Genomic DNA, 17569 nt, shown 5'->3' with positions numbered 1-17569 from the left:
TCTGTGGGGGTCTATAAGTATCCTGCCTCTGTGGGGGCCTATAAGTATCCTACCTCTGTGGGGGTCTATAAGTATCCTGCCTCTGTGGGGGGCTATAAGTATCCTACCTCTGTGGGGGTCTATAAGTATCCTACTTCTGTGGGGGTCTATAAGTATCCTACCTCTGTGGGGTATTATACGTATCCTATCTCTGTTGAGGTCTATAAGTATCCTACCTCTGTGGGGGGCTATAAGTATCCTACCTCTGTGGGGGTCTCGGAGGACTCCTTCACTCTCTCCACAGCTACAATGTTGGTTTCCAGTACACAGGTCATCCTCACCAGCCAGTTCAGTGTCTGTGTCACCTACAATACCAACACCACAATGTAATGTGGGGGTCTATAAGTATCCTACCTCTGTGGGGTATTATAAGTATCCTATCTCTGTAGGGTCTATAAGTATCCTACCTCTGTGGGGGTCTAAAAGTATCCTACGTCTTTTGGGGTCTATAAGTATCATATCTCTGGGGGGTCTATAAGTATCCTACGTCTGTTGGGGTCTAAAAGTATCCTACCTCTGTGGGGGTCTATAAGTATCCTGCCTCTGTGGGGGGCTATAAGTATCCTACCTCTGTGGGGGTCTATAAGTATCCTGCCTCTGTGGGGGTCTATAAGTATCCTACCTCTGTGGGGGCTATAAGTATCCTACCTCTGTGGGGGTATATAAGTATCTTACCTCTGTTGAGGTCTATAAGTATCCTACCTATGTGGGGGTCTATAAGTATCCTACCTCTGTGGGGGCCTCGGAGTACTCCTTCACTCTCTCCACAGCTACAACGTTGGTTTCCAGTTCACAGGTCATCCTCACCAGCCAGTTCAGTGTCTGTGTCACCTACAATACCAACACCACAATGTAAACTATTTCATAAAATCTGAAGATGTGAAACCCTCAAGTATCCTACATCTGTGGGGGTCTATAAGTATCCTACCTCTGTGGGGTATTATACGTATCCTATCTCTGTTGAGGTCTATAAGTATCCTACCTCTGTGGGGGGCTATAAGTATCCTACCTCTGTGGGGGTCTATAAGTATCCTGCCTCTGTGGGGGGCTATAAGTATCCTACCTCTGTGGGGGTCTCGGAGGACTCCTTCACTCTCTCCACAGCTACAATGTTGGTCTCCAGTTCACAGGTCATCCTCACCAGCCAGTTCATTGTCTGTGTCACCTGCAATACCAACACCACAATGTAAACTATTTCATAAAATCTGAAGATGTGAAACCCTCAAGTATCCTACATCTGTGGGGGTCTATAAGTATCCTACCTCTGTGGGGGCCTATAAGTATCCTACCTCTGTGGGGGTCTATAAGTATCCTGCCTCTGTGGGGGCCTATAAGTATCCTACCTCTGTGGGGGTCTATAAGTATCCTACCGCTGTGGGGGTCTATAAGTATCCTACCTCTGTGGGGGCCTATAAGTATCCTACCTCTGTGGGGGTCTATAAGTATCTTATCTCTGTGGGGTCTATAATTATATAGTATCCTACCTCTGTGGGGGTCTATAAGTATCCTATCTCTGTGGGGTCTATAAGTATCCTACCTCTGTGGGGGTATATAAGTATCTTACCTCTGTTGAGGTCTATAAGTATCCTACCTATGTGGGGGTCTATAAGTATCCTACCTCTGTGGGGGGCTATAAGTATCCTACCTCTGTGGGGGTCTCGGAGTACTCCTTCACTCTCTCCACGGCTACAATGTTGGTTTCCAGTTCACAGGTCATCCTCACCAGCCAGTTCAGTGTCTGTGTCACCTACAATACCAACACCACAATGTAATGTGGGGGTCTATAAGTATCCTACCTCTGTGGGGGCCTATAAGTATCCTACCTCTGTGGGGGTCTATAAGTATCCTACCTCTGTGGGGGTCTCGGAGTACTCCTTCACTCTCTCCACAGCTACAATGTTGGTTTCCAGTTCACAGGTCATCCTCACCAGCCAGTTCAGTGTCTGTGTCACCTACAATACCAACACCACAATGTAAACTATTTCATAAAATCTGAAGATGTGAAACCCTCTAATGACAGGAAATAGTTCATTATTCTTTTCACAAGTATTTTCAAATTTGTATTAGTTGGTATGTAATGTTACACAAATAAAACTGTAAATTAAGATGATGAAATAGATTTTAAAAAGTTTGCCATTTCTAATTTAATCAATGGACCAACTGCTGACATCAAAATGTGAAAAGTGCTACTCAATCACAATAAGTAAATCAATAACATTTTAATCTTTCTGGTTCAGTGAAAATGTATCGAGGTGCTGCAGGTTTTTTTCAATTAAGTGTCCAGAATGTCTGTTTGTTTCAGTCATGATTAAAGAGTGACACTATCAAATGCTTTTCGATGAACACAAAGAAATCAGTGGCTGTGGACTTACATTTAAGGCGTAGGTGATGGAGAGGCCGACCAGACCGGCCGACAGTTCATCACGTCCGAGGACGGCAAACAAGGCGGCAAAGAATACAATACAGTTAGCCACAAACTCCAGACGGATAGCCAGCCACCTGTGGAACAATAGACAAGATTTGTAGTCAACATTTAATGGAAACTAATAATACAATGTATGTATGGTTTTTCTTTCCGCTACAAACAGTTTGTTTATTATATATCTGTAGCATATCATTTTATATTCAGGCAGAAACTTATTCTTGCTTATGCTATCTTTGATTCCAGGACAGGACAAGTAAAAATTCCAGTTACCCATGGCATGCAGATATATATGGTCTGTGGGGAAGTAAACATTCCAGTTACCCATGGCATACAGATATATATGGTCTGTGGGGAAGTAAACATTCCAGTTACCCATGGCATACAGATATATATGGTCTGTGGGGAAGTAAACATTCCAGTTACCCATGGCATACAGATATATATGGTCTGTGGGGAAGTAAACATTCCAGTTACCCATGGCATACAGATATATATGGTCTGTGGGGAAGTAAACATTCCAGTTACCCATGGCATACAGATATATATGGTCTGTGGGGAAGTAAACATTCCAGTTACCCATGGCATACAGATATATATGGTCTGTGGGGAAGTAAACATTCCAGTTACCCATGGCATACAGATATATATGGTCTGTGGGGAAGTAAACATTCCAGTTACCCATGGCATACAGATATATATGGTCTGTGGGGAAGTAAACATTCCAGTTACCCATGGCATACAGATATATATGGTCTGTGGGGAAGTAAACATTCCAGTTACCCATGGCATGCAGATATATATGGTCTGTGGGGAAGTAAACATTCCAGTTACCCATGGCATGCAGATATATACGGTCTGTGGGGAAGTAAACATTCCAGTTACCCATGGCATGCAGATATATATAGTCTTTGGGGAAGTAAACATTCCAGTTACCCATGGCATACAGATATATATGGTCTGTGGGGAAGTAAACATTCCAGCTACCCATGGCATGCAGATATATATGGTCTTTGGGGAAGTGAAAATTTACATCTACTAACCAAATTGACCAGTGCAGAATTTTCTTTTGAATATTACTATATTAACAGCATTTTAAATACTGCTGTATATTTCATATCTGGTCAAGTTCTGTTTCAAATGGCAATATGCACTAGCCTGTGATCACATGAAGGACCCGTGTTTTTGACCACATTGTTCTTGCACTGAAGGGATGTAATATCAGGTTGTTCAGTTACATTCCTGTTTCCTGCGATACTATGCCCCAATGTGGCGCTCAGATATATTTTCCATGATGCTAACTGTAATATTATAGGGCAGTAACATGTTGTGTAGAGTTTCTTTTCACCTGTTAGCTAAGAAAATACCAGGGAAGTAATATGTTTGTTTTTGTCAGTCACATTTCTTACCTGTTAGCTATGATACTAGGGAAGTAACAAATGTTGTTTTCGTCAACTTTGCCCTCTGACTCGCTGATGAAGCGTTCCTGTTGTTTATAAGCACGAATTGTCGTCACCCCGGTCACTGTCTCCCCGAAGTGAGAGTAGATTGGTGACCTACTCACAGAATCAAGTCGCTTCAGCTGACGAGATGTCGCCACATAAAACCTCTGTTAATATAAATGTTACAAATTAGTCAAACATTTCAATGTAGATATATATCAATTCACAACACATATCATACAAAAAGGAACCACTTCAAATTTTGCAGTTTTTTTTATATTTTGTATTATTTAATACATTCTTATTTATCTTTTTTTTTTCTTATCTTCAATTCTGTAATAACAAAAATCATTCCAGATTTCACATGAACAATTTAAAAGTTATGGATTTCCTTTAAACTGATGAATAATCTTTAAATTGTTATATATAGGGTAACTATTAAGTTAATCAAATCAGGTATGAATATGTAAGGAGACAAATTATGTAGCACATAAACAGAATCACAACACTGAACTGAAGCACACATTGATTAATAATAAACTGAAGACAGGCAGTGTTAGATAAAGCATGTTATATGGTTAACAGGTTAATGGAGGATGCATTGCATGCAACAAGCCAGTGTACCCACTATCCAAATCCTGTACAGGTAAGTGACAGGGACATCCTCTGTGACTAAGTGACAGGGACATCATTTGTGACTAAGTGACAGGGACGTCCTCTGTGACTAAGTGACAGGGACATCATTTGTGACTAAGTGACAGGGACGTCCTCTGTGACTAAGTGACAGGGACATCCTCTCTGACTAAGTGACAGGGACATCCTTTGGGCTACGTGACAGGGACATCCTCTGTGACTTAGTGACAGGGACATCCTTTGGGCTAAGGGACAGGGACATCCTCTGTGACTAACTGACAGGGACATCCTCTGTGACTTAGTGACAGGGACATCCTTTGGGCTACGTGACAGGGACATCCTCTGTGACTAACTGACAGGGCCATCCTCTGTTACTAAGTGACAGGGACATCCTTTGGGCTACGTGACAGGGACATCCTCTGTGACTTAGTGACAGGGGCATCCTTTGGGCTAAGTGACAGGGACATCCTCTGTGGCTACGTGACAGGGACATCCTTTGTGACTAAGTGACAGGGACATCCTCTGTGACTAAGTGACAGGGACATCCTCTGTGGCTAATGAAGTGATTATAAGGATAATAATAAATAATAATTTGAGGTTCTTATATACTGCTTTATCACAACCTAGTTCGTAGGTCATCTCAAAGCAGTTAACAAATTATTATCCGTGGTTATAGGGCCTTTGTAACCAGCCAATATCTTTCTCAACTCCCTGGGGAGCATACAGCCGGAGCTGCTATTTCGGCGCTAACAGCTAGCATTCAGCAATTCTAGCACTGCCCAACCACATACTCATTTACAGCTGAATAGACTGGAACAAGCTGAGTAAACTTTCTTGTTCAAAGATACAACACAGTGCAGTGACATGACTTGAACCTGCAACCCTTCGGTCATGAGCCCAGCGGCCTACCACTAGACTACGCTGCCTTCAGGATATCAGTAAGATAGGGACATTTTTTTCTGACAGACGCATAAATTAGAGATGTGGAATACGTTTGCAATGGATTAAGCTCATATTTCACTTCTAATAAACATACTTAATAAGAGATATACATAATCTTATAACCAACAGATCTACATAGATATATATGATCTTTATTTCATTACTCTATCTTACTTTTACTTTTGTGATGATGATAAGAATATTTTCTTATTTGGCATATGAAGCACAGATCTTCTGAAGGCCTGATCATCCAAAGGGATAAGTACTAATATCATAAATGATTAGATTAAACAAAACTGCAAAGGTAAAAAAGTAAATGCAAATAACACTATCTACAAACTCAAGAAAACATTCTGATAAGGAAAAGCCAGCTTTAAGCGTGTGTGCTTTAGTGCATTTTAAAGTATACATGTTGAAGTTTTTGTCATTTTTTCTTTGAAGAGTATGCCAAGCTAGCCAGCGTCTAAATTCAGGACACATCTGAAATGTTGTAAAGGGAGATAATTTCATTTCCGCGGAAATCAGTGAAAATGTTTTGAGATGATTGTTATGGAGTTGAGAACTGGTGATAGGATGAAGTTTGTTAGGATCAGAACATATGTGGTCCTACAGTGGAAACTATGGACAATGAACAGGAACATTTAGTGGGTATTGGGCAGTATTGATTCTTCATTCAATATGTTGTAATAAGTGTTAACACAATATAAACTGAATGATAAGAAGAAAATATGACTGCAGAGCAAAAGAGAAGAAATAAAAGTGATATGAGTGAAAGAAACGAAAGATGCACCGATGACAGGAGGTTCCATATAGTGAACCCAGGGCATCTCAACCCTGACATTCCTCTATACTTCGTATAAGTTTCTAGGGGCAAAAAAAAGCAACTAGAACAAAGATGTTTTAAGAAAAAGAAATAACAGGACACACAGAGAAATGTACTTGATATGATGACAAGAGCTGGTTACCTATACATAATCTGACCCTCTTTACTACAATACTGCTGTATCTCACCAGACATGATCACCTGTGTTTTAGCTCAAAACATTAATGCGGGAAAAGGTCATTTGTATAAACAACCTGATGACTTGAAAGCATTTCATCCCAGCCAACTAAAGACCAGACATCGTCAATCAAGCCATCGTGATTCTATAGGAGTCATTTAAAGATTTTAACATGTTTGATCCCACAGACTTTGAATATAAGTCAAAGCAATTATTACAACAGCTGATCTTCTTCCATCACAGCATGCCACATGGCAAGTATGATCACTTCAAGCTTTGCCGTTCCTGAGGAGGAATTGTTTGCAGGTTGTAACAGATTTTATCCTTACGTCTTTGAATGTTAGTCACAGTCATTTTGCTTTTAACAGCCATTCATACAAACGAGCTACAAGCTAAATTTCATGAAATCAAGCCTTATGGCTCTTAAATATTAGAAGATATTTAAAGAAAAAATATGATATAATATGCTAGGCACTAACACTTTGCTGAAGCTCAAAGGCACTTTGTAAACTAACCAATTCTATGACGGAACAATTAACAAACTTTAAAGTGACAATGAGTGTCTATTGAAGCAGATTTCACCAATAAAAATTCAAGGACTGTAGCTTATATTATGGTCTTCAACCTATTTACTAACTTATCACATGATTTATTCCATTTAGATACTAGCTCATTATACTTTATGTGACATAGTAAAGATTGTTTGCAATTAATCTTTCTATTGATTTTGTTTGTAACTGGCATAGAATGCCCCCTAATATTGAAGCCAAATAAGCCATTTTATATAATATACCACTACCAGATAAAACCTAATTAAAGCACATGCATGAATAATCACATTCACCACTTCGTACAAAAAATTACTGTAAAACATGTTTTTTGTTGATTTAGTTCACAATCATAAATTTATTAAATTCAAATAATTACATCTACCAGAAATCAAATTATTTTTGGATATCAATCTGACATACTCCTCATCAAACTCTTTCTTAGTCAGATTTTAGTCCTAGTCAAAATTTTCACTTTATCAAACAATCACTTTTGTTTGAGTGGTCCCTTAACACAGATTTAACTGCAGACATTTTGTTTTCTTTTTCTTCTTATGTAACAACTGATGGCAAGCACAGATTGATAAAGATATGATGTTACGGTAGCTTGATTCAAGGTCACTATTTAATTATCTGTTTTTCTATGATTAAATGTTAACTGTCACTAGGTTTTTAACACATGTACACTACACTTACTTAAGTAGATACAAACTATAACTGTCCCGATAAATCTAGGAACTGTAGAGAACCAGAAATTTGATTTAATTTTAAGTATACAACAAGTAAATTTAACCCATTCTATGGCTAAAAAAAGGTGAAAGTTTTTAAAATATGACTAACACTTGACAAAACGACTTGAAATGGAGAACTAGACAGGGGTTGTCATCACACCAAACACATGTGAATTTTCTACGCTAACCAATCAACACACAAGTTTTTACTACACGAGGACAGATTGTACTGTATTCCGACCAGTTATTGCCACTTTATCAAGATATTTGCTGCTATTAAAATGAACAAAAGCATTCTCCACTGATTCAATTAGTTAAAGGTTACCAAACATTGATCCGATATATGAATTAATAGTTTCATGTGCCAATGTCATATAATAAACAGATGACCAAATTTAGCAAATTTGAGACTTCTGAACCTAACGAGTTACAGCCAGAATCAAAATCCCACAGCATCACTAGTGTCAGACAAAACAACTTTGTGCTGATCATTACAGCAGGTTTAAAATGGTCACCGTTAGCTGACCAGGTTACAGAACCAGATTTAGTGATATTTATTACTTTTCAGCTAAAAAAATCCATGAAATAGAACATATAGAACAGAAATGAGGAAGGAATTACACACATCAAGTATGACCTACCAAACACCAGCTACCTAACAGAATGGAGTTTGGGAGAAGCATGTATACCGAAGTCGTGGGGGTCATATAATAAGGTCAATAATAAACTCCTATTTTTAGACTAAGAAAGGTTTTGTTACATTAACTCCACACTTTGATCAGTACAGTTAATTGAGAAAATTAATCCTATTTTTAGACTAAGAAAGGTTTTGTTACATTAACTCCACACTTTGATCAGTACAGTTAATTGAGACATAAACTTTTCCATAAAGTTTTTATACACAGATGATATCACTTATTTTATGATGCTATTAAATGTATTGTTATTTCAGGTATATGGAGATGGTTTCCCTGATATTTTCTGGCACAAAGTTGATAACAACGCACACAGTGACACACCAAAACAAAATGGTGGAATTTGGTGATAACTGGTGATAGAAGAAGTCGTGTATTACCGGAGGTAGGGGTGGTACTCTGTGGCAGCAATATTAGTAGGTGGCAGTAACAGGTGGGAAATCAGTACAATGGGTTCTAATGACATCATCTAAACATCATCTAAACAGACAGGTATATATAACAGCATCAGATGTCGGGGAGAGTAGTACCTGGATGACAATGTATAGAACTCCTAGGGGCACTATGACGGCCAAAAATATTGAGGTTCCCATGGAGATTACTACCATGGTGCTGATAACTTGAAGTAAACACATCATGAAGACTTTGAACATCTCAGGAATGACAAGATCAATGGCGTCCACATCTTTGGAAAATCGGTTGATGATACGCCCTAGCGGCGTTGTGTCAAAAAAAATCATGGGTGACCTTACGACATTGCTAAGGACAGCGGTGTGTAAGATGGTTGTGGCGTGGATGGAGCCTTTGGCCATACACAGCGAGGCACACACAATGAAAAGGCCTGGAGGAAACAGAACACACTGATGTAAATGTTGTGATGAATACATATCACTTAAGTACTAAGGAGTACCCCCTACATTCAAGGTTACTTCTCAACGTCTATTGTCCTCGTCTTCTGAAATCACAATGTTAAGAAACACTTAAAGTACGTTAATTCTCCGGTTAAGTGAATGGGATACAAACCATCATCCAAAGCATTACACCGTAACAACTTTCACTGTGTAACCATGACATGTACATCCAAGTCACCATGGTAACTACTACGTTGTTACAGCACCAGGGAAACAATCAGTTTGACAATGGGATAATATTCAATGCCTGATTAGCTACGGATTGCACCGCAATTTGGCGACATATAGGTATTATTTTGTTGGCGTTGGTTGCGTCGTCAGAAAAGAAGTTTCCATGCGATAACTCGAGTTCCCTTGGGTTGATCGAACTTCATGCAGTGCTTCCTTACTAAAACTGCTTGCTTGGGATTGCCTTTTAGGTCTGAAGGTCAAAGGTTAATGTTGCCATTACTATTAATAGAAAAACTTATTTTGTGCGATAAGTCCAGTTTCCTGGGGCCGATCAACCTTAAAACTTCACACTGACTGTTATTCTATGGTATTGCTGAATCTCATTAGAGTTGCCTGCACACGCAACACATCCACTCCTGTGGAATTCTTATTTTTATTAAGTTCAATTTCAAAAAGTTAAAAATTTGATAATGAATTACATATAAAGGGGATTAAATGATTATCCGAAGGCAAGAAATGCAAAAAAAAACCACCAAAATTTAATAGTTTCAACTATTACTAAAAAATTGCATTTTAAAAAGTTGTGTTGACAACTCCTTTATGTAATCAGGCTATGACAACTGGGTAGAGATGGTTATAACCAACCGTGAATCAACACACAAGTACAAAACTTCCGAATATACAAAGACAACACTCTATCATGAACTTTGACCCTACATTCACTATGTGAACTACAAAAACACAACATAAAGTGATAAAGAGATTGTACAGATTATGGCTAGAACAGAATTTTGGTATCACACAAAATCGATGCACATACACACACAATATGGTTTACAGGACAAACACAATGTGTCTCCAGTATTATACCAAGTGCTATACTGGTACACAATATGGTTTACAGGACAAACACAATGTGTCTCCAGTCTTATACCAAGGGCTATACTGGTACACAATATGGTTTACAGGACAAACACAATGCGTCTCCAGTCTTATACCAAGAGCTTTACTGGTACACAATATGGTTTACAGGACAAACACAATGTGTCTCCAGTCTTACACAAGGACAAATTCTACATCAATCTCCCTTTGTTTGTTTGTGTTATATTCTCAGTTGTCTGTGATGAGAGTGTCCCTATAGTCTGGTAAAAGATGTGCATTGTTTAGGTTGCCTTACAAGCATCAGCTGTAGGGAATTTCCCTATTGAGTATTCCTTGTCCTACTATAAACTAGTGCCGTTGACCCTCCCCATTCAAGGTAGAAGAACCCTTGGAGGGGAGTCAAAGAACCTGGGTTGGCTTTTAAAAAAAGGAGGGATTAGTGTAAAAGATGTGCATTGATTAGGTTGCCTTACAAGCGTCAGCTGTAGGGAATTTCCCTTTAGCTCAGCGGTAGAGAATCAGGCTGAAGAGCCAATGGTCACAGGTTCGATCCCTAGCGACGGCACTATCTTTATCACTATTCCTCATCCTACTAAAAACTGGTGCCGATGACCCTCCCCATTCAAGGAAGAAGAACCCTTGGAGAAGAGTCAGAGAACCTGGGTTGGCTTTTGAAAAAAAAGGGGGATTAGTGTAAAAGATGTGCATTGATTAGGTTGCTTTACAAGCGTCAGCTGTAGGGAATTTCCCTTTAGCTCAGTGGTAGAGAATCAGGCTGGAGAGCCAATGGTCATGGGTTCAATCCCTAGCAACGGCACTATCTTTATCACTATTTCTCATCCTACTACAGTCTTACACAAAGGACTGTAGTCATACACAAGATGTTTAACATGACAAAAACAATGTGTCTCCAGCTTCACACGAGGACAAACTAGTTCTGTCCATCTCCAATTCTAACTGGTTAGTGTTCTATTCCTTGAGATAGGGTGACGACAAAGAGGTTGTGTCTCTATAGTCTCTGTTCAGGATCCAAGTCATACATGTCAAGGTTAACTCCACAACAAACAGAAAGAAATGTTCACTTAAATCTGCAACCTGTCAATGAGAACAACTCACTTAAACCTGAATACTTGCATCATGGGGAGAGATTTTTTTTATATCTGGTGTGTAACATTCTATTTGTAGCGTAGCTCATAATGTCATTGGTTATTTTGCTTTAAGCTTCATGGCAGCAGTGATATTAATTAAAATTAGAAAATGTCTGTTAGACATAAATGGACGGGACGGGACGGACATGGGCAACACTATATGCCCCCATTTTATGGCGGGGGCATAATAATAATATTTGTGCATCAGATTGAAAATCTTTGGCATTGACTGACCTGTATGAAATTCAAGATATTGTGAATAAACAAGTTGTACACAATATAAGCAAGGTATAAGGATGTGCACAAGCATTGTATTCAACAATAAAAGCAAAGGAGGTAAGTTTGCTAATTTGAAGGTCCAGGTTTAGTAAGAACAGTGTAGAGGGATCTTTACCTGGGTGATAAAGTAAATCAGGCCGAGTAAAGGCAATGTGACAGCAAATAGGGGACTTGTGTAGAAAATTATCCCAAATGAGGCAATCATCTGGAAAACCGAGTTGATCATGGAGCGGATGGTGAATGGCACCACAAAGTCAATTTCCGCTATGTCCTCAGTGTACCGATTCATGATGCGACCCATGGGGTTCATATCATAAAAGTGGACAGGTGCCCTCATAAGGCCTCGCAGCAGGGCGTGGTAAAGTCTTTGGGAAGCCATGAAACCTCCAGCAGCCATCACAAAGGCCGAGACCGAAACCAGCAGTCCTGTGGAGGAAAAACAGAGGGGCCTTCAGTAGGGGGTACTAGTTCAGAATAATGAGGGCTTAAAACCTTGAACAATCAAGGTATACAGGCTTACATCACCTAACTTCCTCAGCCACTAAACTGAATATGAACTTGGATAAGAAAGAAGAGGGTCTTATGATCATGAGTGTACACTGATAAAATTATGACAGGTCTTACTGCTACTGTATAGAAAATAAAGCAGCCTCATATGGGGAACTGAATAATGAACATATTGCTTTTTTTGGCCCATAGAAGACTCAGTAGCACAGTTAATAGAACAAAAGGGGACTCAAAAAACAAAGTTGTGTCCAGAACAATAGGAATCTGGGGAGAAACAAAATATGAATTAACAGCTTGTGTCTGAAATGAAGAGGCCCTAGAACAGAGGAGGATCTTTGTTGCATGTAGAACAAAAGGGGCCTAATATGGGTGAACGCAACACCAAGAGGAGCCAACCACTGAATTACAGCGGTCCAGCCAGTCCTACACAAACTTCTCCCTCAATATAAACATCAGGTAAAGTAGGTCAGCTTTATATACTGGAAAATGTGCTGATAATTTGAGACAACTTGGGCCTTGCCTTACTCTCTATAAATCTGTAAGTTCTATACACTAAACATAAGCTTTGGTGAACCTCAGATAGGAATGCTAAAATCCAGTAGGACCTCATTTGGGATAACTGTTTCTGTTTGTGTACATCTGATCTGTATTAGATGATTTAAATGATTAGATGATTATTTTAAGATTAAACGATACAGGAACAGTAGAACATATCTGTCAACCCTTTAACTTGAGCCTTAACCCTTTAACTTGAGCCTTAACAATACAGGAACAGTAGAATATATCTGTCAACCCTTTAACTTGAGCCTTAACGATACAGGAACAGTACAATATATCTGTCAACCCTTTAACTTGAGCCTTAACAATACAGGAACAGTACAATATATCAGTCAACCCTTTAACTTGAGCCTGAACGATACAGGAACAGTACAATATATCAGTCAACCCTTTAAAGTCCCATATGTGATCGTGAAAAAGGAGTATCTCTGTTATATCTGATGATGACAAAGTACTGTCTCTGTAATATCTGATGATGACAAAGTATTGTCTCTGTAATATCTAAAGATGACAAAGTATTGTCTCTGTAATATCTGATCGTGACAAAGTATTGTCTCTGTAATATCTGATGATGACAAAGTATTGTCTCTGTAATATCTGATCGTGACAAAGTATTGTGTCTGTTATATCTGATCGTGACAAAGTATTGTGTCTGTTATATCTGATCATGACAAAGTATTGTAATATCTGGTCATATTGAGTAACTTTTCAGTATCCAATACAGCGAAATCATCGTCAAAATCTGCCTACTTGTGACAGAATCAATGAAATATCCATCAGCGTATCATTAGCATGTATTGTTGCAATGTAACAACTAAAATTTTTGTTGGTGCTGCATTGGAATTTCCAAATTATTACAAGAGAAAGCCATTTCTGAATTTTTTACTTCAAAACTGAAGATATCTCGATGTGTTGCTGAATATCTGGTGAAAACAATGACCAAATAGTGTTATTATTTTCATCTTCCCATGACCTAAAGTATCTGAAAACCCAGAGGAAATCTGGTTAATTGACAGATTTGGTCAAAACAGCTGGTCACCTGGATAGTGACGAAGTAGTGCGAAGACAGCCGCCAGAAATGAGACCAGGACCAGGAACAGAGGAGTACCCAAGTCCACTACTACAGGTACACTTAACAGTCTGAACAACGACCCAAAAAAGTGACAAAGTTTGTCTACTATGATCACATCTACTGCCTCTACATCCTTCCAAAATCAATAAAGAATGCAACCAGATGGTGTTGTGTCAAAGAAAGTCAAAGGCAAACATAAAGTATTGCAGAGCATTTCTTCATAAAATAGCCTTCCTTCCCAAACACACCCTGTGTTCCATAGCCAGGAAGTCACACACATTGTCACTCCTGAAACACCAAAACAGCGCTGTTTCTTATCATATTACTTCATCCATGATTAGTCTGGTATAATGTTCAACTGGACTCCCGGTAAAATAAGGTTGCCATGGTAACTTAACAGGTTAACATGGTGACTAACTAACAGGTTACCATTGTGTTAACATCTAGTAACGATGATGACTAAACAGGTTACCATGGTGACTTAACAACAGAACACTATCTTGACTTAACATTAGTTTATCAGAGTAGTTTAACAACAGGTAACCCTGGTGACTAAACAACAGGTTACATGGTGACATAAGAACATGTTACCATGTTGACTTTTAAAGGTAAATGTGGAATGTCTGGGTGGTTGAGCAGATAGCACTCTTGCCTTCCAGCAAGATGGCCAGGGTTTAAGGTAAATGTGGAGTGTCTGGGTGGTTGAGCAAATTGCACTCTTGCCTTTCAGCAAGATGGCTAGGTTCAATTCCACGATGGACATAGAAAGATATGGGGGTCATCTGCTTTACCAGATGAGATTTTCTAGTAACTCTGGTTTCCTCATACAAAACTAAAATATTCGTCTTGACTAAACAAAAGACTGCTAAAGGATGTACAAGGAAAGTAGCCATCACCACAAAGCTTGTCCTTGTAAATGGAAAAGCCATACAAATATCTATGAACCCTAATCTTAAAGTTCAAGTTCATAAATATGTCTATTTGAAGCAAGGTTACAACCAAGATCTTTAGCATACAACTCCTAAATCGTGAAAATAGCAAATACTTTAAGGTCAAGGTCACACAAACTACCATTCAAAGGTCAAGGTCACACAAAGACATACTGTATAGTTGTTGTAATGTCTAAATGACTGAATTGGTATGAAATAAATTTTGTGCAAGACCCCCAGTGCAAGCGCAAATCAAATGTGTATCATCATTATAATGAAAGTACTTTTCACGCGATAGCAAACGAAAGAGTGGTCATTTCCTGGACTATAAATACAGCAAAATGTAGTATCCAGTGATAAGTGGCAACTATACAGTATATGAAAGTTTAAGACATTGAATAACGTGGACAAAAAGTGTGATTACGGGTCGTTATGACAACCAATCTTAGACATTAAGGTTCAGAAAACAAAAAAAAACAATAACCTGAATTACGATGAAAAGGACTGCCGCAGGTGGCAAGATGACCAGGAACATGGGAGTACTGAAGCCCACGACGACAGGGATGGTAAGTACTTTAAGTAATAAACCAATCCACGAACGAAGTTTCTCAACGATGGTCCTATCTACTGCATCTATATCTTTCCCAAACCGGTTCAGTATGCGACCTGAAGGTGTTGTGTCAAAAAACAGCATTGGTGCAGATAAGATATTTCTCAGCATATCTCTGTGTAGCACTCTTCCTGCCTGAATTCCACCGTAATACAACAAACTGGCCTGTATATAAATTGTTATCCCTGAAATGTGAAATGAAACATGTTGCGGATTATTTAACAAATGGCGATGTTAATGGTGGTCATTTGTCTGTGTCCTGTCTGATCATGTTTCTATTTAAGGTCAGCACTTTGTGTGAAAGCTGGAGACATACAAGTACCCAATGATAAATACATAGAAACTTCAATGACTGGTACAAGTATAAACTACCCCACCATAAGGTACCTCTGAACCTACAGGCAGATATACACCCATAACAAACATTATAAATACAGGAAGAATCGGAGCACATTTAGGAAATTTCTAATTATACATGTACTAAGTTACAGATAGAATGATCCCAACCTGGAACCAAATCTAGCTTTGTACAAAGTGAAAAAGAAAAACTTTGAGAGTGAGGTTGGCATGATCCTAGTGAAAGGGTTTCTGGCGACTATGGTATGTCACCTGTGCAATTATGTAAACCAAGGCCAGGGGAAGGACGACGATGAGAAATTCTGGTGTGCTGTAACCAATGATGACAGGCACCAACAGAAGCAAACAGGAGCAGTTGATCAATACTTCAGAATCAATCACTTCTCACTCCTTACTAAACCTGGTTAACATCCGTCCAATCGGAATGGTATCGAAGAAATCCATCGCTAACCGTAATATATTTCCAAGCAGAGACAAGTGTAAGCTTCTTCCAGCTTTGATATTTTCCTATGTACAGGGCCAGATTGGCACACACTACAAACATACCTGTGAAAAAGACATGTGAATGGCAACATCAGCAAATCATAGGCAAGCTTGTGTTAAAAAGCCATCCATAGGACAAGGCGCTGTCAAGTTAACATAGCATACACATTAAACAGTCTAACAACAACAAGAGGCCCAATGGGCCTGCATCGCTCACCTGTTATTAATCTACCACTTGTAATCTTAAGATTTCATAAGAACCTATTAAAAGATTTAAACATGACGCCTCTGACCTTGATTGTTGAACAAGGACATTAGGTTGAAAGTGGATCAAGGTCATTCATTTGAACAAACTTGGTAGCCCTTCATCCCAGCATGCTACAGGCCCAATATCAGTATCCTGGGCCATTTGTCTCTTGAAAAGAAGTCGCTTGAAGATTTTACGATATTTGACCCTGTGACCTTGAAAGTTGGTCAAGGTCATTCAGTTGAACAAACTTGATAGTCCTTCATCCCAGCATGCGACAGGCCCAATATCAGTACCCTGGGCCTTTTGGTTATTGAGGAGAAGTTGTTTGAAGATTTTACAACATGTGACCCCTGTGACCTTGCAAGTGGGTCAAGGTCATTCATTTGAACAAACGTGGTAGCCCTTTATCCCAGCATGCTCCAGCCCCAATATCAGTACCTGGGCCTTTTGGTTATTGAGAAGAAGATGTTTGAAGATTTTAAGACATCTGACCCCAATGACCTTGAAAGTTGGTCACGGTCATACATTTTAACAAACTTGGTAGCCCTTCATCCAAGCATGCTACAGGCCCAATATCAGTACCCTGGGCCTTTTGGCTATTGAGAAGAAGTTGTTTGAAGATTTTACCATATTTCAACCCCTGTGACCTTGAAAGTTGGTCAAGGTCATTTATTTGAACAAACTTGGTAGCCCTTTATCCCGGCATGCTACAGGCCTAATATCAGTACACTGGGCCATTTGGTTATTGAGGAGAAGCTGTTTGAAGATTTAAGACATCTGACACCAGTGACCTTGAAAGTGTGTCAAGGTCATTCATTTGAACAAACTTGGTAGCCCTTTATCCCAGCATGCTACAGGCCCAATATCAGTACCTGGGCCTTTTGGTTATTGAGAAGAAGTTGTTTGAAGATTTTAACATATTTCAACCCCTGTGACCTTGAAAGTTGGTCAAGGTCATT

General features: G+C 39.2%; 1 protein-coding gene across 1 annotated transcript in view; it reads right to left on the bottom strand.

The window, feature by feature from the left end:
- The window catches only part of LOC110464229 (multidrug resistance-associated protein 1-like), a 75810-nt gene that overhangs the window by 7952 nt on the left and 50289 nt on the right, over positions 1-17569 (bottom strand). Inside the window, exons 27-29 of the mRNA XM_021519331.1 lie at positions 3871-4070; positions 2412-2538; positions 1890-1991 (exon numbers count right to left, since the gene is read on the bottom strand). Coding sequence (XP_021375006.1) covers positions 1890-1991; positions 2412-2538; positions 3871-4070 — 429 coding nt within the window. The remainder of the gene's footprint in view (positions 1-1889; positions 1992-2411; positions 2539-3870; positions 4071-17569) is intronic.

The sequence above is a fragment of the Mizuhopecten yessoensis genome, unplaced genomic scaffold (assembly GCF_002113885.1).
Source record: "Mizuhopecten yessoensis strain PY_sf001 unplaced genomic scaffold, ASM211388v2 scaffold10975, whole genome shotgun sequence".
Taxonomy (NCBI): domain Eukaryota; kingdom Metazoa; phylum Mollusca; class Bivalvia; order Pectinida; family Pectinidae; genus Mizuhopecten; species Mizuhopecten yessoensis.
This window is presented reverse-complemented; position numbering and strand designations above follow the sequence as displayed.